At 38.3% G+C, this 22,832-nt stretch overlaps 1 protein-coding gene across 1 annotated transcript in view; it reads left to right on the plus strand.

Annotated features, from left to right (window-relative positions):
• EML6 (EMAP like 6) overlaps positions 1-22,832 on the plus strand; it is a 277,088-nt gene that overhangs the window by 165,690 nt on the left and 88,566 nt on the right. Inside the window, exons 9-15 of the mRNA XM_042932287.1 lie at positions 958-1,214; positions 3,412-3,624; positions 7,901-8,068; positions 9,186-9,292; positions 12,941-13,059; positions 15,526-15,712; positions 16,967-17,072. Of these exons, the coding sequence (XP_042788221.1) occupies positions 958-1,214; positions 3,412-3,624; positions 7,901-8,068; positions 9,186-9,292; positions 12,941-13,059; positions 15,526-15,712; positions 16,967-17,072 (1,157 nt within the window). The remainder of the gene's footprint in view (positions 1-957; positions 1,215-3,411; positions 3,625-7,900; positions 8,069-9,185; positions 9,293-12,940; positions 13,060-15,525; positions 15,713-16,966; positions 17,073-22,832) is intronic.

Here is a 22,832-nt window from a genome sequence, read left to right on the forward strand (position 1 = left end):
ATAACTTAGTGCTGGGTTATGGGCAACGTTTTCTTTCTCTGCTTAGTGATGGTATGGAAAGATGGCCAGTTACCAGATTTTCTTTTCTTTTTGATGGGTTTCCCAAGCCAAAACAAACAAAAATCCATAAAACCTATTTGATGACATTATAGTAAACATTATATTATATAATATATTGCTATTAATAAGTGATAGCTGGTGAGGGGAATTACCACATAGAAGCACATATTTGCCATCATTTATGCACTGATTTTGTTGGCAGTGGGTGAAGTCTTCGGTGCTGGCCTAGGAGACTGCTAGCCACAATTCTGTCTCATGGTGGCAGCTTTCAAATGCAGGCAGCATTTCTTACCAGAACCTGATCGGAAAGGATACAAAATATTCCAGTGACATGACGTATGCATTGTTGACCTTTCCTGGTAACAATTAAATAATGAAATAAGAATTTAATATTTAAAAAGAAATTTTCCTCTTATGCTTTTTGGACTTGCTCTTTTTTGCAACAGTAGGCATCAAGCTTCACAGCCACTGGTTACTTGATCTTAAAGTATAAAAAAGATGGTTGATGTTTATGCTACCCTTGGTGGACGTTTACCTTTCTCCAGGGCATGTTTTGAAAACAATTTTACAAACCCCAAATTTTTGAAGCACAAAGTTTTAGGGGAAAATAACAATTAAACATGAAAGCAAATATGCATTTCATTAAATTTTGTTTTGTTTTGTTTTTACTTTGGAAGCCCAGATAGTATTTAAAATGTTGGTTAATTTTGCCTAACTTGGCCAGAAACTAAGTAGTTTTATATTTTTCCCCAAAAGTTATTCCTTTAATTCTTACACGTGTTCTCTCTCTTTTGAAACATTTTTTTCTCTGACATACAAATTTTAAAACATGGCTTGGGGTTCCTATTTCTAGATTTGCTGCTTATCACTTTTTATTGCTGGTTTTTATTCTTATAGAGATATGACAGAAGTGGTTCATATCAAAGATCGAAAAGAAGTCATTCATGAAATGAAATTTTCTCCAGATGGCTCTTACCTCGCGGTGGGATCCAATGATGGCCCAGTGGACGTGTATGCCGTTGCCCAGCGGTATAAGAAAATTGGAGAATGCAGCAAGTCGCTTAGTTTCATCACACACATTGACTGGTCTTTGGATAGCAAATACTTGCAGACCAATGACGGCGCGGGAGAACGCCTGTTCTACAAGATGCCATGTGAGTCACGCAGGCCCTGGATGGTGGTGAAAATCAAAACTTCGAACCAGAGTCAGCAAATGTATGAGAATGTCATCATGACCTCAGGGCAAGGAATGTTTTCAGAAACACGACCCCCCAAATCTCACACTCCCAAAGAAAAGATAACTAAATTGGAACACGTTAAAATTTTAAAAAATACTGCACAGTGAAAGAGATCATGAAAACATGAGGTGCAGACTGGATGTAAATACTTGAAATGGTTATAATGGGCAAAAGATATATACTTAGAAATTAAAAGAATGCCTAAAGATAAGTGAAAGGAAAAATAGCCTAGAAAAATACTAAAAAAAACGCTAAATATTTGAGGATCACCGTCCTAATTTACTATGATGATTTTATTCCAAAATCTGTGTTCTTCATAGTTGGAAGCCCTTAAGGTATTATTTGGTGAAATATGCTAATTAGGATTTAAAAAACACAATTTCTATTTGTGACCTCCGCTGTCTCTTTTAGAAGAGATTCATCAGACTTCGATAACATTCAGTAACATTTAGTTTGTAATACTAAAATGGTAGAAATAAAAGACAAGTTTCTGTATTGTAATCTGTGACTAATGATTTTTTAATGTAAGTGGAAAAGTATAATATTTGACATGAATCTTGTCCTCAAGTAATTATATTTCATCTTAAAATTTTTATTGAATAATTAATTTATATGTAAAATAATATACACCATCTAATGTAACTTCAGCTTTTTAGAGTTCTCTGCCCTGTCAAATCATTAGCACACCATTACTAGGAACATATTTCTGTGTGTCTACTTTCTTTGCTTGAAATTATTTCATATGTATTTTCTGTATGTGAAAAATTAAGGGATACACATTTCTCACCTGCAATAACAAAGTAAAATCCTCTTAGTGATAACATCACAATTTGCTACCTCATTCTCCCGTTAGTGAGCATTTAGGCTTATTTCCTGTTTCTTTGCTGGTACAGACCGTGCATCTCGAAATATCTTGGTACAGGTGGGATTTTCTCTTCTGAGTCACTTCCTTGGACGATATTCTCCAAAGGGGGAATGCTGGGTCAAGGACTATGTTCTGTCAACTCTCTCATTTTATGGTCATCTTAATGAATTTTTATGTCATGCTGTTCCAGTCCAGAATTTCTGCATGCCAGTTTGGCAGTGCACCAGTAATGCATAAGAGCACCTACTCTCACAGATGATTCTTTATTTGAAAATATTTATTTTTGAAGAAGAAACTCTGAGGTGGTACACTAAATTGTCTTGATTTTGAATTTTAAAACTGTGTATGGCTGGACATTTTCCCAAGCATTTCTGTATCAGTGTGGTTCTGCCTTTGCATGCCCTCTGGGGACATCCCTCACCTGCTTTTGGTACAAGCCGGGAGTTGCCACACATTTGAGAACATATCTAGCACACTGTCAAGGCTATTTTCCCCAACCACTTACAGTTTTCATTGTCTAATGCTTTTAAATTTAAAATCCATTAACTTTTTATACTAATTTTTTGAGCCTAAATTTTAAAAAATCACTTCTATGTTTCCTTGAATTATGAAAGGTAGAAGTCCAGAATAAACTTCTTAGAAATCAGGCAAAATGTTGGTGACTAAATGTGATAACATACGATTGCATAAAAGTCAATATGACTTTCAATAATCAAAGCATACCAGCTGTATAGTAGTTTCAGATATTACATTGAGTACAGTGATCATTTTCTTTCTTGTCTCCGTATCTGAGTTTTGATCATACACTTTCTTTAGACCCTGCTGGAAGAAAAAAAAATCATAAATTTGGTAAAGAGATTAGAATCTACAGTTTCCTTGATTTATGGAAGTTTTTTTTTTTTTTTAAAAAACCCTCCATATAGACCTCTATATGGAAAAGGAATAAAACAAATTGGAATATGCTTTTTATTTATTTATTTTTTAATTTTTTTTTTTACATTTATTTATTTTTGAGACAGAGAGAGACAGAGCATGAATGGGGGAGGGTCAGAGAGAGAGGGAGACACAGAATCTGAAACAGGCTGCAGGCTCTGAGCACAGAGCCCTATGCGGGGCTCGAACTCACGGACTGCGAGATCATGACCTGAGCCGAAGTCGGATGCCCAACCGACTGAGCCACCCAGGCACCCCAGAATATGCTTTTTATTTAAATGTAACATTATGTTGCCATGTATTGATTATTTTCAGCTGGGAAGCCTTTAACAAGTAAAGAAGAAATCAAAGGGATTCCCTGGGCCTCCTGGACATGTGTGAAAGGCCCTGAAGTGAGTGGAATTTGGCCTAAATACACCGACATCACTGATATCAATTCGGTGGATGCAAATTACAACAGCTCAGTGCTGGTGTCTGGAGATGATTTTGGACTGGTTAAATTGTTTAAATTTCCTTGTCTCAAGAAAGGTAAGGCCAAAAGAGATATTTCATTGAATAAATATTTAATCTAGAAGGTATACACAGTGTAAACCAGACTATTTGATATTCTAAAATTACTAATTTAAGGCAGAATTTGTTCACAGTTATTACTAACCAGTTTGTAATTCATAAGCTTCATGTTTTACATTTTAACCAAATCATAGTTTGTTTTGTTTTTATTTATGTGAATAAATACTCATAATTTAAATCACATTACATTAAAATATTGTAATTAAAATTCTCTTAGGCTTCACTGCTAATTGTGCTTACACATGGAAAGCAAAGCAAAATCTTTTTAGATAAAATCTAAAACTGAATACTCTGGTGATAACACAATTCGTGGACCGCTTGTTGTAGTGCTTATTTTGCAAACCCAATTTACATAACTGGTGAAATTTTTGAGAGTGAAGATTGGTTCAAAAGAACTCTTCCTCCTCTCACATTTTGTTGTTTTGTCTTACTGTTGTTAAAATGTTGTTACTTTAATTTTTGTTGCACCTTTAGACTTTGTGGAATGTGACTGAGTTAACCATGTAATGACCCTGTCTTCTTCTTCCTTAAAAAGTTTAGACAAAGCCCATACACAGGCTTTTCTGAGACTCCCCACTAGCACCCTGAAAATCAGATGTTTGGAAAGTAATCATCAGGGACGTGTTATTGCTTGAAAATTCATTCACTTGAACAATTTTTAAATTAAGAAAGGGAAGGGATGGAAAATGTAATCAGAAAGTCATTTTCGGCTAACTGGCAGTTTTGAAGCAGCAACAGTTATGGTAGAGAATTGAACATAAAACGCATAGCAAACCATCATTTACACTTGACAGCATGGCCATCAGTTTAAAATGCTTGAGGCACAAAATTACCTCCCGTGCCTAATTCACACTCTCCTCTCCCTAACGGGCTTTTTGAGTAATAGGGTGTGTCCTGTTGGATTGAGTAATGTACTTGCAGAACGTGAGTTAGGCAACCGGTCTGGGAACTGAGAAGAAACATACATCCCTGATGCCAGAAACAATACTGTTGGCCTCACATGTGAAGACTAGGAAAGAAGGTAACTCACCCAGAATTGTTATTTCCTGCGTATTCCCAAGCCTTGTAGAGTGGCTTTGGGTCTAGAAATGGAGATCCTGAATGTATTGATAAGAATGGGGGAAGGGGGGTGGGAGGCGATGAATAGTGCTGCCTGTCCAAACAAGACCCCCTGATGGGTAAACTGACCCTGAGGATAATGGAAACCAGGAGACACCTGCAGAGTAAGGGGAGGTTGACTGCTGAGTGATGGTATCATGGGAATAATAAAACCCACCTCAGCAATCTGTGGAACTATTCGTATTCTCATAGCAAATTTACTTGTTCTACTCTTCATGGCAAGTGGTTTATAAATCTTGCAATTTGTCTCAGAGCCATTCAGGCTTTTGTGGCCTTTCTGTGCCAGAACTACTGGCAGGGAAGTTTCTAAAGGGGGATTGTTGAAGGGAATGGTGACAATTGGTGGCTCTTGTCTCCCTGTAGCCCAGGGTATCAGTGGTGGGTAGTCCCCCAACTTTTGAACCTGTAAACAGCCAAATATGAGAAGGGGCTAGTGACCATGAGAAGTGTAGAGACTGAGCAAATATTATAGTTCTCTGTGATTAAATCAAACTCTCAACCAAGTTCATTGACACATTTACAATTACTTGTGTATAGGATTCTGCTGCATAGTATTGAGATGTAAATGTTCTGCAGTTAATGAAAATGACTACAATGGTTATTATTTTTACATGGTCAAACCAATTTTTCTCATTTCGTTTTGACAGTTTTCAAATCTTTTCATATAACTAGTATCAATCCTGATCATTTTCCCTGGTGTCGCTTAGACTACATTCTGTTTAACCATCATCGCACAGACACTTCCATGAGGTAAAAATCCAAAGCCTAGCTCATTGACATTTGCCGTGTCTTACCACCCCTTCTCCAAAGGAAGGCTCAAGGCTGAGGATCCTGTTTTACCTCTGTGCTGCTGCCCCATTAATCCTTCACACAAACGTGCACATGCACACACACACACACACACACACACACACACACACACTCCTTGAAGAACTCCCAAGAAAAATGTCCTGGATGTTGTAAGACATGAGTTGCATAAGGTCTGGGCCTTGAAGGAAAAAGCATTGGCCTCCAGTAGAGCTTGAATGAGCTTGAGGCAGTACAGAAACAGAAAGGTCAAGGTGGCCACAGCATGGTGAATGAGGGGAGCATTGTGTACTCAGAGGCTGCAGAGGGCAGTGGGGACTATGTCACAAAGGCCTTGTAGCCATTGTGAAAAATTTGGGTCTTCTTTTCAGTGTGGTAGGAAACTATTGAAGATTTAAAATGGAGGAGCGACATGACCCATCTAAGTTGTTAAAAGACCACTTTGATAGCATGTAGGATGAATTAGGGAAGTGAAGGCTCCAAGTAGAGAGATTTTCACATAAGTCCAGGTGAGAGATTTTGTGGCTTGGACAAAGGTATTAGGAACAGATGTGAATACAGGTGCATGAGGTTAGGAAACAGTGTCAAGGTAGAGATGAAGGTATTGCTGATGGATTTGGATGTGGGAATAGAGGCAAAGAGCCAAGGATGAGTTTTGGGCGTGAACAGTGGGGGTGGATGATGACACCACTTATGAAGATGGGAAAATGAGCAAGGAAAAAGGTGTGTGTGTGTGAGAGAGAGAGAGAGAGAGAAAGACATGGGGATAAGAGAGAAGGGTAAGGGGCACTCCTTGGTCTGTGCTGTCCATGATAAGTTTGAGGCGCCTGTTAGATATCCAAGTAGACATGGCACACAGGCCATCTGCAGTCCAGGGAGAATTGAGAGCTGAAAAATGAATGTTCAGCAATTGAGGGCATATTGACAGTACGTAAAGCCGTGGGAGAGAGGACCAGCAGAGAGATAAGAGCCTTCCCTGTGGTTCAGAGAATAAAGAGAGGCCTTAAAAAGTGACACGTCCTGAGGAAAGCCTGGGAAGAGATGGATGTGGTTTTCATGTATTCAATAAATATTTGTTACGTGCTATTCTAGAGGCTGGAGATACATCAGTGAGTAAAACAAGCACAAATCCCTGTCCTCATGGAGCTTTTGTTCTACTGAGGGGACACAGTCAATAAACAAAATGTAAACACATCTGGTGAGAAAGGCAATGAAGGAAACAAAAGCAAACAGTAGCAGGAGCGCTCAAATCGGGCAGCTTGGTGGTATATTTTAAATAGCATGGTCATTTTCACCTTCATATAACTTTATTTTTTTAATATTTTTTAATGTTTATTTATTTTTGAGAGAGAGAGAGAGAGAGAGAGAGAGAGAGACAGAATCCAAAGCAGGCTCCAGGCTCTGACCTGTCAGCACAGAGCCTGACTCAGGGCTCAAACTCACAAGCTGTGAGATCATGACCTGAGCTGAAGTTGGACACTTTATCGACTGAGCCACCCAGGCGCCCCACCTTCATATAACTTTCAATCATTACCTCTCTAATGGGTATTTGAATTTTAAACATGTTTTAGTTGAACAGGTGGCTTTCTCCCCCATTAAAGAGGCTCCATTAGAGGGCCTGCAATAGGTAGAATGATTTCTGAAGGAGGATTGCCGGCCCCTGAAATCTCCCGTAGCCTTTGGAGTATGAGGCCTCCACACGATAGCATGGACCCTGCTTACTTCCCTGACTTCCTTCATGCTGCTGTGTACCAACTACATACTGGATACTTTACTGCAGTAGTTCAGCTACAACCATAAGTGCAAATAGCTTTTCTTCTGCATTCATGACCTTGGGGATAGTGTTTACTAAGTAAAGCAATCAGGGAACCAACTTTAATTCTTCCAGCTCTACATCCACATGACCCTGAACAGTAATTTGACTTTTTTTTTTTTTCCCACAGAATGATTCTCTGTTTCCCTATTGCAAAGGACCACCTGTCTTATCTTGTATTTAAATAAGAATGTGTAAGATAATCATTCTTAAGCATTTTAGTTGCAGAATCAGTGAAGCAGTAGGCATTATCTGGAAAAGGTTCAGATGTGTCTTCAGCTGCAGGACTTAAATTTTAAGGCCATTTTTAGCTTAATCCATACTGGAATAATTGAGATAATTTTTGGAGGCTTTGCTTGTTAAGATATATAGTACTGAAAATTATATTTTCTAATGTATTTAAAGATTTCACTTTTCAGCATGAATCAGAATGTAGTATTTTAATCAATGAATTGTATTTTTTGCGTTGCTAATCTCTTCAAAATATCTTTTCAGGAGCCAAATTTAGAAAGTATGTGGGCCATTCTGCACATGTCACAAATGTCCGCTGGTCCCATGACTTTCAGTGGGTATTGAGCACAGGAGGGGCTGACCACTCAGTTTTCCAGTGGAGATTTATTCCAGAAGGTGTCAGCAACGGTCTGCTGGAAACTGCACCCCAGGGTAAAACCAATTATAATTTTTCAAGCTTTTTTTTTTTTTTTTTGTCAATAAAAATTTCAAAGAATGTTCTAACATCTCTCCTGGACATAAAGAGTTAAAGCAATTTTTGAAAAATTCATCCCTATAATAAAATTTAAAATTAAAAGTAAAAACAAAACTTTTGAGTTATATGTGAATTAGTTGGTTAATTTCCTTCAAAAGATTTTGTTTATACCAGATGCCAGTTGAAGATCAAAGGTTTACATGAAGAATTAGCCTTTGAGAATGTCAGGAACAAATCTACCTCAGCCTCCTTAGGACAACTATAACTGTGGTGGGTCTACTCAGGCTGCAGGGGGACAGAGGGACAGAGTGACCTTAGGAGTTGGCTCCAGAGTGAAGTTCAAAGAATGGTCCACAGTTGGGACTGAAGTCTTCCAGTTCACTGGATGTGTAGTCTTTTAATTTACTGTCATGCCAGCAGGAGTAATCAGGTAATAAAATTTGAAACCATGTGAGGAAATGTTTTCATTGGGACAGTTTCTGCAGGGGTTTTGACCCTGGCAATTACTGCCATTTGGTAGATGTGGCAAAGGCTAAGAACTAAGTGGTTAGATTTCCCTTTATTTCAGCCTTCATTTTGGTAAAACGTTCCCCTGGCCTTGCCTTTTCTTTCTCTCTCTCTCTGTTTCGTTCTTTCCCTTTCTTTCTTTCTTTCTTTCTTTCTTTCTTTCTTTCTTTCTTTCTTTCTTTTGTTCTTTCGTTCTTTCGTTCTTTCATTCTCTCTCTCTCTCTCTCTCTCTCTGGCCCTTTTCAAAGCAAGATTTAAAACACAAAGATTTGTTACAGAAGTGTGGCAATGAGTTCTGTCTGCTGGGGAGGGGTGGGGGAGAATTGCCCAGGTCTGTTAACGCTACTGTAAGGGGTGAGATGATGTGCTGAACTTAACCAAAAGATGGAAGGGATGGGGGGGGGGGGGGGCGGGGAGACGTTTTAAGAACCTACATCAAAGGAAAACTAAGCTATATTGATTTTTTTAATTTACTTTGCTAGAAGAAAGAAAATATTTTAAATAAATGTATAAGCTATTTTGGGTCTCAGAACTTTTGCTTGTTTCTCACGGGTTGTGTTTCTGCAGAAGGTGGCACTGATTCTTACAGTGAAGAGTCTGATTCGGATTTATCTGATGTGCCAGAGTTGGACTCTGATATTGAGCAAGAAACTCAAATCAATTATGATCGCCAGGTCAGTAAGCAGAGGGCCTCCTAACAAATGCCTTACAGCCCAGAATGTCGATCTCACTGGATTTGGATGTTGCACTAAAAATGACTGGTACTAGAGCAGAAGAGAATCCAGACAAGAATAAGGAAAATTACCTACTTCTTGTCTTTAAGCACAGATTGAAAATAAGGCATTTACCCATTCACATTATTAAAAAAAATTTTTTTAGTGGAAAGTAGTACCAAATTTTTAAATTGAACCCATGACAGAGTTTTCTGCCTTTCGAGCGCCTAAAACTTAAAATATTTTTTTGCAGAAAAATGTGCAAGTAAGCTAAAGGATTCTTAATTTTCTTAGCAGATCTGAAAGCATATGTTTTCTGGGGTGCCTGGGTGGCTCAGTTGGTTAGGCATCCATCTCTTGGTTTTGGCCCAGGTCATAATCACATGGTTCATGAGTTAGAGCCCTATGTAGGGCTCTGTGCACTGACAGTGTGGAGCCCGCTTGGGATTCTCTTGCTCTCCCTCTTACTCTGCCCCTCCCTCATTCATGCACACACTCTCTCTCTAAATATAAATAAATAAATAATAAAATTTTAAAGCATGTTTTCTTTACAGAATTGGTAGCTTTAAAGCCATGGTAGTTTTCAAGATAACTAGCGTCCTGGTTTCTCTCTCAACTTCCGTATACCGTTATCCATTTAATTGAAGTTAAAACCCAAATACAATACGTATGATCTCTCCAGTCCGAAATTATCGCTAGTAGAAAAGTGACACAATTTCAAAAAAATTGGGTCCTAGTTTTTTTAAAGTAGACATTTCATTTTAGTGGTGAACAGTGAGTGTTAAAGAGAACATTCCTTCATAGGAATCTGGAGACATCTCACCTTTTTTATGGTTGGTAACTGAAGGTGTTCTATTTTCTTTCTTGTCATATCATGAAAGTATGTGAAGCAGACTCTGTCAGTGAACATGGAGTAAGATTTCCGGTTTCAGTCATAGCAAATGTCACTGTTGCCCATGGAGACTTACCATATAGGCCTGTGGCAGCTGCTGTGTATGACCTGTCTCTACAGGGCCGGATCCTGCTCTTTATATACACCAAATCCAACCTCACAATAACCCTGAGATGTTAACTATTTTGCCCACGTCCACCTCACCCGTAGTATTGAGATAAGAATGAGGATCTGGGCTTCTCTCCAAAGCATACATTCTGCATATTGCTTGGCTTTGCCACTGCGTAAGCACTGAAACTTTCCAGATGATAATTATCACTCATTGATTTAGTGTTTGAAAAATTAGAGGCAGTCTGACTGATGGTTTGGGTCAACTTCATGACTAAGTCAGCTTGACCATGTGTTGATACAATGAATTATGCAACAAAACTAAAGATGAGGATTGAAAAGAAATTAACGTAGAAATATATACACAGTGAATAATGTTATGCCCTCATATCCAGGGGACATGGAATTTAAGCAAAGTGAACATAAAATTTAGGAAAAAAAGAAAAGCAATATCTTAGTTGGGATTTTTTTATGTAATAAAAGGTGTTAGTCAAAGAATGAAAAGATTTGACTATACTGAAATCCATGCCTAGGATTTATATATTCTCCCTGGTATCTTAGTTTCTGAAGCTTTCGTCTATATTACTTGATTTACATTATTTTTTGTTCTTGAATTACTCCTGAGCAGAAAGTTTTATTCTGTTCTACAAATAAGAATCTTAGGTCCACAGAGTTTATGAGACTTGTTCCAATAACCTGTAGAAATGCCAAGACCAGAATTCAGTGCTCTTGAGGAGTTGATGAGCTGAAGAAAGCATCATGGACTCAGATGGATAATTAGCTTTAGATTTTACAAGCTTAGTTCATTGTATCTGCAGTCGGCAGAGCAATAATAAGGTATCTTCTGAATCCTTTTTTTTAAAACTTTTTATTAAATCTAAAACAGACTTAATTATAATGTATCATCTTTCTAGTTACATAGCTTTATCAAATGAAAATTTCCCTATGAAGATGAGCCATTACTAATAGATTGTACTTCATTTTGAATGTGTTAAATTGATATCTGTTGATAGTAGGGCATATATACATGGTAGCGAAACAGACTAATTTTTTATCTACATTTAAATTGTAGGAAATGTTCTCTGAATCAGCAGCACGTTTTAGGTCCTAGGTTAGACCAAACTTTGCTCTAAATCTCAGAGTCTAATCTGTCAAGATGCATAAGATTATGACTGAAGATAATTCCAGAGAGTGATCACCATGATTCATGAGGTCTGTGTTTTGCAAATGAATCATCAAGAGATTTCTCACCTTAGAAAAAATTATAACAAAATATTTTATTGATTTTTATCAAGTAATTTCCTTTCTTATTTACCAGAAAATTAATACCATATTTTCTGAATATGTATTATTTAAACTTAAAATCTTGAACCCCAGTGATTTAAAAGATATTTCCAGTTAGTTTTGTTCATTAGGAAGTAAAATGCAGTCTCATGTCTTAGGTATTCAGTTCGGTTTATCTTTTCAAAGAAGCCACTCTTGTTTGTCTTTTCTTTTGTCTGTTTTCTATTATCTATTTCATTTATTTCTAATGGTTTAAAAATTTTTTTTTGATGTTTATTTATTTTTTGAGAGATAGGACAGAATGCAAGTTGGGGAGGGGCAGAGAGAGAGGGAGACACAGAATTTGAAGAGGCTCCAGGATCTGAGCTGTCAGCACAGAGCCCAACGCTAGGCTCAAACCCACAAGCCATGAATGAGGAGATCATGACCTGAGCCGAAGCCGTCACTAAACTGACTGAGCCACCCAGGCACCCCTCTACTCTAATGTTTATTATTTCCTTCCTTCTGGTAACTTTGGGTTTAATGTATTCTTTTTCTTGTTCCTTGAGGTATATTGTTCCGTTGTTTATCAGAGAGGTTTTTTTTTCCTTAACATATGTTTATATAGCTACACACTTTGCTCTTGGAACTGCTTTTGCTGTAGCCCATAAGTTTTGTTACATTGTTTCCATTTTCTTTTGTTTCAAGATATTTTCTATGTTTCTATGTTCTTCTTTGATCCACTGGTTGTTCAAAAGTGTGTGGTTTAATTTCCACATACTTAAGAATTTTCCAGCTTTCTTCCTGTTACTGATTTTACTTTCATACCACAGTGTCCAGAAAATATACTTGATATGATTTCTATATTTTTCAATTTATTGAGACATGTTTTGTGGCCTAACATATGAGGCATCCTGAGAAGAATGTGTATGTTGCTACTGAGACATGGAATGTTCTGGTTATGTCTGCTAGGTTACTTGGTCTGCAGTGTTCTTCATCTGCTGTTTCCTTATTGATTCTTTGTCTGGATCATCTATCCATTATTCAGAGTGACTCTTCCCGACTATTACACATTGATGTTTATTTCTCCTTTTAGTTCTGTTAGTATGTGCTTTATGTATTGAGGTGCTCTGATGTTGGGTGCATATTTAAAACTCATACCTTCTTGATGAATTTGACCCCTTTATCATTATATAATGACCTACTTTGTCTCTTGTGACCATTTTTAGCTTCTCATGTTCTTAAAAACTTGATTTCCTACAGTTAAAGACCTCCTGAGAATGCCAAGATATTAATAATTTTGAAACCTGAAGAGTCTCAACTAAATGTTTCTGCTATGCTTTAAGGTTTACAAAGAAGATCTACCTCAGCTAAAGCAACAAAGTAAAGAGAAAAACCATGCAGTGCCCTTCCTCAAAAGAGAAAAGGCTCCTGAGGACAGCTTGAAACTCCAGTTCATACACGGGTGGGTGCCTGTCACCAGCCTTATCAGCAAAGCAGTGGGGTCCTCTCTTCTTGGTGCTGACCCACTTCAGGCTGGCTCTTCTCTCCAGTGTGTACTTACCTGAACTTAATATTTTAACCATGATTATCTGTCCAGTATTCTTAGTTGATGTTCTCTGGCCATAACTGTGTGTATCTAGATGTTTCCTGCTTCAGTGACTTCCATGATGGGTATGTTTCTGTGGCCCATTGTTATCATGCTCCATTGTCTCTGCCATTGCTGCTCCCATTATTCCCATATCTCCTGTTCTATTTAGCTGGCTCCACTCGGACAGTATTTTCTTTAAACAATTTTGCTCACATATACCCAAAATAATTTTGAATTTTGAAAATCATATCATACACAAACTATCATCCTTGAGGTTGACATCTAAAATTTTTGGGGGCACCTGCGTGGCTCAGTTGGTTGACTGTCCCAACTCCATCCCAGGTCATGATCTCACAGTTCATAAGTTTGAGCCCCACATTGGGTTCAGTGCTGACAGCTCAGAGCTTGCTTTGGATTCGGTGTCTCCCTCTTTGCCCCTTCCTGGCTCATGCTCTCTCTCTCTCTCTATCTCTCTCCCCTTCAAAAATAAATAAACATTAAAAAACTAAAAAAATTTTTTTTTCAACATAAGGTTAAATGATTGTGAAGAATATAACATCTAGTGTTTTATTAATACATCATTCATTTACGTGGATCAGTTGGAACCTAAATGTCATTGATATTTGTTTCTCACCATCATCAATTTTAAAAATACATGAGCTCATATTTCTGTTCCACTTCTCCCATAGAATATTACATGAATAGTACACTAATGTAATATTTTTATGCTTGAAAGCCTTTTGTTGATCACCCTATCATACCTTCTGCAAGGGAAGAAATGTATATAAGTGCAGTTTAAATTTAATTCCCTGCAATCCTAAGTCTCTAACTCGTGTTATCTAGTATGGTGCCCACTAGCCACTGAAAGCCACTGAGTGCTTGAAATGTGGCTAGTCTGAATGCACACGTGTTGTACGTGTAAAATGCACACTGGATTTCGAAGACTTAGCATGAAAAAAGAAAGAAAGAGATTTCATTAAATGTTTTCTATTGATTGCATGATAATATTTTAGACATAATGGGTTAAAAGTTCTTAAAATTTTTCATCTGTTTGTCTTTATCTTTTTTTAATATGACAATAGAAAGTTTTCACTTACCCACATGGCTTGCATAATATTTCTATTGAACATTGATGCTATGAGTGTTAATTTTTTTCTGGATTGAATTCTTGTTACAACTATTAGTATTACAAAGTTTATCAGACCAACATAAATATAGTACAGATTCTAATAAGTAAATTCTAAAAATTTTATTGGAAAAAAATTAAGATTATTTTTTCACTGAGTTCAGATATGCGTGTGTGTGTGTGTGTGTGTGTGTGTGTATTATTGCTAGGTTGTGACAGAGTTTAGCATTGGTTCTATTCCCATTTTTCATTTTTTAATAGTTATAAGCACAGAGAGAGTTTATTCACATGAATAAGTAAAAGAGAATGGAAGCAACTTTATCATAGCAATGTTACTCAATTTAAATTTTTCTTGCAATACAGATGATCTATTTCATGATTTTGATACATCACACAATAATATAGTTTAATCTGCCGCCAGTCAATTCAATCAAATCACTCTTCAATTTTGTTAAAAGCAAAGAATTGGAAATGACTTGACTTACAGAAAAATTTCATACCTAGTTGTTGGAATTATTCACTTTCAACATCCACACTTGAGTTTGTTTTGGTGTCCCTGGATGGTTCGATGCCCCAGGGTAATACACCACAGTGAAAGTCCAGGTGGACAAGAGGAATGACTTTCTAACATGAGAGGAAGGTGATTGAGAAAGGGGAGGTGAGAAGGGAAACCTGCTCCCCATCGTAGATGTGTTCTCAGACTGGTCAGTTTTAAGAAAGAGCACATACAGGGGCACCTGGGTGGCTCAGTTGGTTGAGCGTCCGACTTGGGCTCAGGTCATGATCGCACGGTCTGTGAGTTTAAGCCCCACGTGGAGCTATGTGCTGACAGCTCAGAGCCTGAAGCCTGCTTCAGATTCTGCATTTCCCTCTCTCTCTGCCCCTCCCCAATCATGCTCTGTCTCTCTCTCTCTGTCAAAAATAAATAAACATAAAAAAAAAAAAAAAAGAAAGAGCACATACAGTAGCTGAGGATCTAGAAACAAGTTCTGTTAAAATTATCAGCACACATTAGCCCTGTTAGAGAGTTGCCACATGTCCTCAGACGCCCTCACACCCGTGTTGAAGACGACTGTCCTAGGCAGCTATGGAGATCCCTGGGATTCTCCTTGTGCATGTCCATATCAACATGTTAGCTTTACCTCCTGACCTCTCCTGCTCTGTTCATTCACTGTTCATTCAACTACCATGCATGTCTTGGACCTGTGCTTCAGTTACAGGGGCTACGACTGTAGAAACAATCTGTTCTACACGCAGACCGGAGAAGTGGTCTATCACATTGCTGCAGTTGCTGTTGTGTACAACAGGCAGCAACACTCCCAGAGGCTGTACCTGGGGCACGATGATGACATTCTCAGCCTGACCATCCATCCAGTGAAAGACTACGTGGCCACCGGGCAGGTGTGTAGTTCTCCTCTAGGATGGTGGTCTAGCCCAAGAGGATTTCATTTTGAATCCACTTTACATACTAGTTCAAGAAATACTTGGTAGAAACAAACAAGAGGCAATAAGCTGAGGATTCAGTAAATGCTGGGTCATTTCATGATAGTAGAAGAATTAACCAGTACATTACACAGCACTGTTGGGAAGCCTCTGAGAGATTTCCTTCTGACATGATATCCGTAAATAGGATTAGCTAAAACTGAAGTAAGTTCCATGGATGCAGTCTTAATATATTTTCCTCATCGCTGTATACCCAGTACTTCGTATATCCTAGGTAACCAGTGAGTGTTTATTGAATGAACCATCTTTTAGTGCTAGTATAACATCTAGTGAATAGTTATTTTTATAAAACTTAAAGTCATGCATTTTGCCTAAGTCATTATTTTATATTTTAACCGATATATTGGCTAACTTTGCTAGCCAGTGCATGTGTGTATACTTAATACACCACATTCTATACTGTAATTGGTGTGAGGCAGACCATTGACAAACCAGTGCACCAGTAGCCATTCCAGGGATAACTGGGGCTCCAGACACCAGTGAGGCAGTTGGCTGGATTCTGCCCAGTTATGTGCATTGTTTTATGTCCCATTTTCCCTTTTATAGTCACTACACCCAACAAGGTTCTTCTTTCCCTTACAATTAAGTGAGGAAAACCACTTTATTAAAATTTTGTTGTTGGGGATTAGTGTCAGAGAAGCTTGTATTCCCTCAAGAAGAATCCATCTTACCAACAGGTAGGCCATGAAACTGTCACTTCCTGGGAGGAAAAGCAGAGCCAGGCCTTCTTGGGATGAGTAAAATATTTGAGATGGTGAAAGAACTCTGAAGCTATTCCTGTAACAACACACAGGTGACTTGCTTGACCAGGAAGTGGAATCTTATGTGGAGTTGGAAAGGCAGGAGAGAAAAATCTAGAACTCATACAAAAAGCACAGTGGACGTTTGACTTACAGTTTTAAAGTACCTTGCCTGGGAGCCATGTACCAGGTTAGGCTGGGCTGGCCCCCAATTTGATGCCCAGAACAAGCCTCTTAGACTCTTTGTAACTCAGTTTTATCCTGAAAACAATGATTTCCAAGTGTCTTCCTGCTCCCCAAATGTGTGGATGTCTGGGCAGCACTTGACTCTAAGGAACTCTGAAAGCGATTCTAAGGCATCATTCTTGTTATGATTTATAAGTGGTTAATTACACTCATCCTATTATTTAAGGTTGGAAGAGATGCTGCTATTCATGTGTGGGACACACAAACTCTAAAATGTTTGTCACTATTGAAAGGACAACACCAGAGAGGAGTGTGTGCACTTGATTTTTCAGGTAAGCACCAGTTTTCTGCTGAAGTCACTGATGGTTCTGCTTTACTTAGGGCTGGGTTTTGTTTTGTTTTGTTTTGTTTTGTTTTGTTTTGTTTTGTTTTGTTTTACAACCTCCTATTTAGTTGAGTTCTGGTTGTAATAAGGTAAGTAAGCCCTTTGTATGTTAGCTACCCATTCTTAGACTAGAAATCAGATATGTGAATACCTCACAAAAAAAATATGTGGCCTTTGGATTATACGAAAGGCCTTTCCCGGTCTTGTTCATTTCCTCTCTCCCAAGTCATTACCCAGAGCTCACACTGTGTTCTGCATTTGCTTGAGCAATTTGAAATCCAGAGCAGCTGTTGCTGTAGATAGTTTTAGTTGCAAACGTCTGGCAGTGACTCAGAACATCAATTTCATCTCTCCAAAGAGGTGGGAGCATAGCACTTGCAATTTAAAATATAAAGAACTAGAGGAGGGCTGCAAATTCTCTGCAAAAGGCCACTTTACAACACTCGTGTTTTGAAAATAAATTTCATATTTGAAAAATAGAACTGGATTTTCCATCTCTTTAATTTAGAATTTGAACGCAGTGCTAGTAGAATACTAACTGATGAATGTAATTTTCTTTAGGGTGAGGCCGTTTCTTTAAGCTAGAAAGGAGAATAAGGGCCTGTTACAGAAGGTATTTTTACCTACAATTTTTAATCCCAATAGTAAAAGTTAGATCGGTAGAAAAAAAGTATAAACTTTTTACTGGAAACTGATACTTTATTTCTAAATCCCATTCAAATGTTTAATACGTGCAGTGTGTGTAATGGTAGTCATTAAATTCCATGACTCCACAACCGCATTCTCTTTCCTACATCCCTCACTCTCTACTCTCCTTGCTCAAGCCCAAACTCCCTCTCATCTCTGTCATATTGGTCTTTGATTCCAGTCCCATGTTCTCTGGTCCATCCTACCCAGTTCTGGAATCTTCTGGAAGCACAGTTACATTGCCCCCCTGTAGACTCATGTCAGTTGACTGACTCAAGGCTGAGCCCTTGGTTGGACATTCATGACCTTCCATGATCTGGCTTCAACCTTCCTTAGCAGTGTTTCTACCCACTTACCCATTCATGTTCCTTTACATCTCCCTAAATTCAGGACTGTCCTTCTTTTGCCCATGTCCCTTTGTTCATGCTGCTGCCATGTGTCTGTTCAAGTTCTACCATCCTTTAAGACCAAGCTGAAAGTTTCTCCTACAGCCCTCCAGGGAGAAATAACCTTGTCCCTTCTTCTACATCTCTTAGCCCATTGTTGTCATTGCTCTCATGCTACCTGTTGGAGTCCATGTGGTACAGTATCTGTCTGGGTCAATGTTTCTCATTCAATAAGCTACTTGGGCAGCAGAGCCCATGTCTCTCTTCCCCACTGCACATATTGTAGTGCTATGGACACAGAAGCTCTTCCAAAACTGTGAAGGCATGAATGGAGCTTTGCCTAATATACTTTGTCTTGCCTTTCACTATTACTACTGGAACTTCACATTGTAAACTGTGTTGGGGTGAAAATTAACTTTATTTTTTCACCTATAGCAACATGGAACAGTTTGGGGCAATATTTTTGTGACATGCACATCCTCACATACTGTAAATTGCTGTAGAAATCTGAATTGTTACATCATATTAGAAGTTATTCAATACTCTGTGTGGTTATTGAACCAGTAAAACTTAAGGCTAAAGAGTTCCTACTCCACACTGGCAGGCATGTGAGGTCGAGAAAGCATGTGAATACTGAGGAAGCGAGAACATTGGGAAGCCCAGATAACACACCAAGTCACAGCAAATGCAAAGTCCTAAACTTCCAGAAGTTTGATGGACATACAGTTTTAAACTGGAAGTGTCATACATCCTGATAAAGCAGTAAAATCTAAAAGGAAATCATAATTTGAGTTCAAACATGGTTCTCTTCTAAGGATGTGAGTGAATTTCTTCTGCTTTTTTCCCTCAATAGCCAGACCTCCCTTTTCCTAAAATTAACTTTGCTAGCCAATACATATGTGTATACTTAATATAAAAATTGTATTAATAAATATACTCTGAAAAAGTAGTAAGACACCCATTAAAGTAGCAAAACTAAATAAAATAATAAAACCTAATTGTGCACTAAATTATGGAGAACCTAATATACAGTATTCATATTTTTGGCAACATTAAAAATTGACTCAGTAACTCCAGCAGACAGTTTGACAGCATATAATAAAAGCTGTAATTCAAAATGACAAGTATGTTGACTGTGTGTATTTCATACATATTTCTATGTATCAAGTTAAGTGAAAGAGAAAAATAGAACTCAAAATAGCATCTATTCACTGATTTCCACTGAAAATGTGTGTATGTAAATTAACATATAAACAGAGGGGCAGGAAATTTAGAATAATATAAATAGAATTTAATAATCATTAGGATATCTTTTCTCTGTAAAATTAATTTCTTGGTTTTTACACTTAGATACATCAAAAGGTTACTTACATACCTTTTAGGGATGGCATTAGAGGATCAAAGACATTGAATACAGATACACTGGTACCCAGTAACTTGACCTCTGTATTTCCAGGAAGTTCTCTCTCTTCCGGACCTAGTAGTTTGTAGAAGGAAAGATCAAGAGAGTTAAGTGAACTTTGAAATCTTTTCCTCATAAGGTAGCCCCTCACACCAGTTGCCTGGGGAGAGAAACCAGATGTTTTAGAAAGAGGTTGAGAAGCTGATTCTGTCATTGCTTCTAATTCCCATTTTGGGCAAATAAAGGAATATTGTGATACAAATATTCTCTGCATAAAAAGGATATTTCAGTCTCAACAATATAGTCTCTGTTGCCCAGATAACAATGACTGGGGTGGTGGGGGAGAGGGTGAGCCATATTTCTTCAGCAACGATGTGCTGAAAGCCCTATATCACCTTACCAACCAAGAATGGGAGATCCACAGAGTTTGGTGGTTTGGCTGTGGTAAAAGTCAAACCGTGGCAGATCCTGAGCTAGAACCCACATCTCCTGGCCTCAGTGCAGGGAAAAGGCCACTAAGCCTGGGGTTGTGAGCTGGCAGAAGCTGTGCCTAGAGCCCTCCCCGCTGAGTCCTCTTGCCTGCTGCTGCCTCTGCGCTCCACCAGGGCTAGTGTGAACTCTTAGCATGAGAGTCCTACCTGGAGCACTCAGTGTCACCGACTCCGCCCAAAGGCACGTGTCTCCAGCTGCCCCACCCCTATTCGCCAGTGTAAAGGTGGAATGGACAGGTGGTACAGAGAGGCTTCCACATGAACATCCCCCAGTGAAAAGAGAGTCTTGTCCTAGAACAGCCTCAGATCACACATGTATATGAATTGGAACAGGAGCAGCTCTACCTTTCTTTTGAAAAGTGATAGAAAAGTGAGTAGTCAAAACAGGAGATTATTAAGATTTCCCTACTTAACCATGTGAACAGGGCACCAACATTGGTCATTACCTAGCTGGTGGCACCATCTGTGTACTCTGGACCCCATATCCAGCCATCTCTTATAGGCCAGCTCGTTTGGGGAGGTTCTGTGGAGACCTGATAGTACATTTGCCCCTTATTAGAAAAAGAAATTATCATGGAAATACAAAACAGGCAAATGATGTGAAAAATAGACAACAAATAAGCAATTATACATTGGGGTTTAGATTAATCTATACTTGCCACTGTTCCACAGCAAATGGAAAGACATTTTTAATGAAAAGCATTTCTTACAATATAATCTGTAACTCTCTGTGAACAGGAATGAATGAATTTACATTATCTCACTTAATTGAGTGACTCCTTAGCTTTGTGAACGTATTAGCATTGTCTAGGGAAAATGGGGCCATCTTTGTTTTTGTGCTTACAAGATAGAAGGTGCTTCCACATGAATAGAAAACCAGAGTAGAGACAGAAAGGTTCAGCCACATAAATCTTTTTTAGTTTAATATTATCCTCATTTTAAAATCTTCACTGAATAATACTGATTTCCCCAAGGACACCTCTAAGACTAACTGGATTTCACTGTGTTCAATTCTGAAAATCTATGCATTTTTTATGAGCCCTGAATGCAAGGACCAACTTGTAATTGGGTAGAAATTCTCTCTTTCTAATATGCCCTTTACTATTGACATTAAGTACCTTAGAATTATTTTTGGACTTTGTCACTATCCATAATTAATACATACTGTGACTGGAAAGATTTAAAAGGACATTACCTCGACTCTAAAAACATGGCAAAAAAAACCCCTCAGAAACCTCCAACTGGTCAAGGAACAATGGATTTTCAAAGCTAAAGCCAAGTCTCTTTGGGGGGAGGGTTGGGGTGTGAAAACTGGGAAAAAATAAAAATGTAGCCAATTCTATTTCCAAACCAGGCAGAAATAGCCTCCACCTGCAGAATTTTAGAAAAGGTCACCATCTTAAAGAAGAGGTGTGATTGTAGAGGCGCCCCTGGATTTGTGCTATTTCTTTGTTTCTCCTCATAGTCACAGACTGGGGTAGAAAGCTGTATAATTGTGAAGACAAGCTGATGGGGCCTTGCAGAAATTCCAATAAAAAGCCAAAAAAATTAATGTACCCTGAGAACTTCTTTAAAAGACATAAAACTTGAACTGCCATTTTAAATGTGTGGATGCTTGCCATCTAAGAACATATTAATAGAGCTACACAATTTACAAAGGAAAACACAAAAGGTAGACTTAATAAATGGAAAAAAGACACTGAATACCAGTGCCATGTTTTTTAAAGAACTGATCATTAAAACAATTAAAATTTGTATAGCTAGATAACATAGCCCATTTCTTTCCCTTCATAGCATCCGTACACACATTCTATCTTTATCTCCCTCGTCATCCTCAGTGTCACCAATCTCCTCCACGCTCATTGGAAACTAGCTTAGTGGGAGGATCACAGAGGAAATGTGATATGATTACTATAAGCCTTAGCAGAGCTTATAATCTAAAAACAGAGAGAGGAAGCTCCAATCCGTCAATCAAATCACAAAAATACAGAAGCATGCTAATACAGAAGCACAACCAAGCCATCCCAAAAGGTATGGCAAGAGTGAGTAATATTGGTAATGAATAGGAAGCCATTACCAGTCCCCTCTCCCAAACGTATAGAAAAGAGGCCTTGAGGACACCAGGGTGACTCAGTTGGTTAAGGGTCCAACTCTTGAGCTCAGCTCAGGTCTTGATCTCAGGGTAATGAATTTGACCCCAGACTCTGTTAAAAAAAAAAAAAAAAAAGAAAAGAAAAGAAAAAAGAAACCTCACACAATTTAAAGCCTGATAACGGTTCAGCGTAAGGACATATCATTCATTGTGATTCAGAAGACACATTTGTTTATAGTAATCACCTGATGATCATTTAGGACTTGTGGAAAGCATGAATGTCTCTTCTAATACTGAGCCTAGTAGCTTGAAATGGTTAATGTAACTTCCAAATCCTTGCCTCATACTTGCCAGCAGTACAGGATTGAGGAGGATCTGTTAGTGAAGCCAGGCTCTTCCTTCCTCTGACTCTGCTCCTTCCTCTGGAGAAGGAGCAGACCATGGTTCCCGGTAGCTTGGGGAATAGTGTCTGGCCCCAGTAAGGGCACTCACAGGTTGGGCATTGGTTAGCATTTGGGGAGCGTTGCCAGATGTAGCAAATAGAAATACAGGAAGTCAAATAAATTTTAATACAAAGTATGTCTCAGGCCATATAACTGTAAATACATAATTTAAATATTACATGGACCTATAATAAGAAATTATTCAT

Source organism: Panthera leo, chromosome A3, assembly GCF_018350215.1.
Source record: "Panthera leo isolate Ple1 chromosome A3, P.leo_Ple1_pat1.1, whole genome shotgun sequence".
Taxonomy (NCBI): Eukaryota; Metazoa; Chordata; class Mammalia; order Carnivora; family Felidae; genus Panthera; species Panthera leo.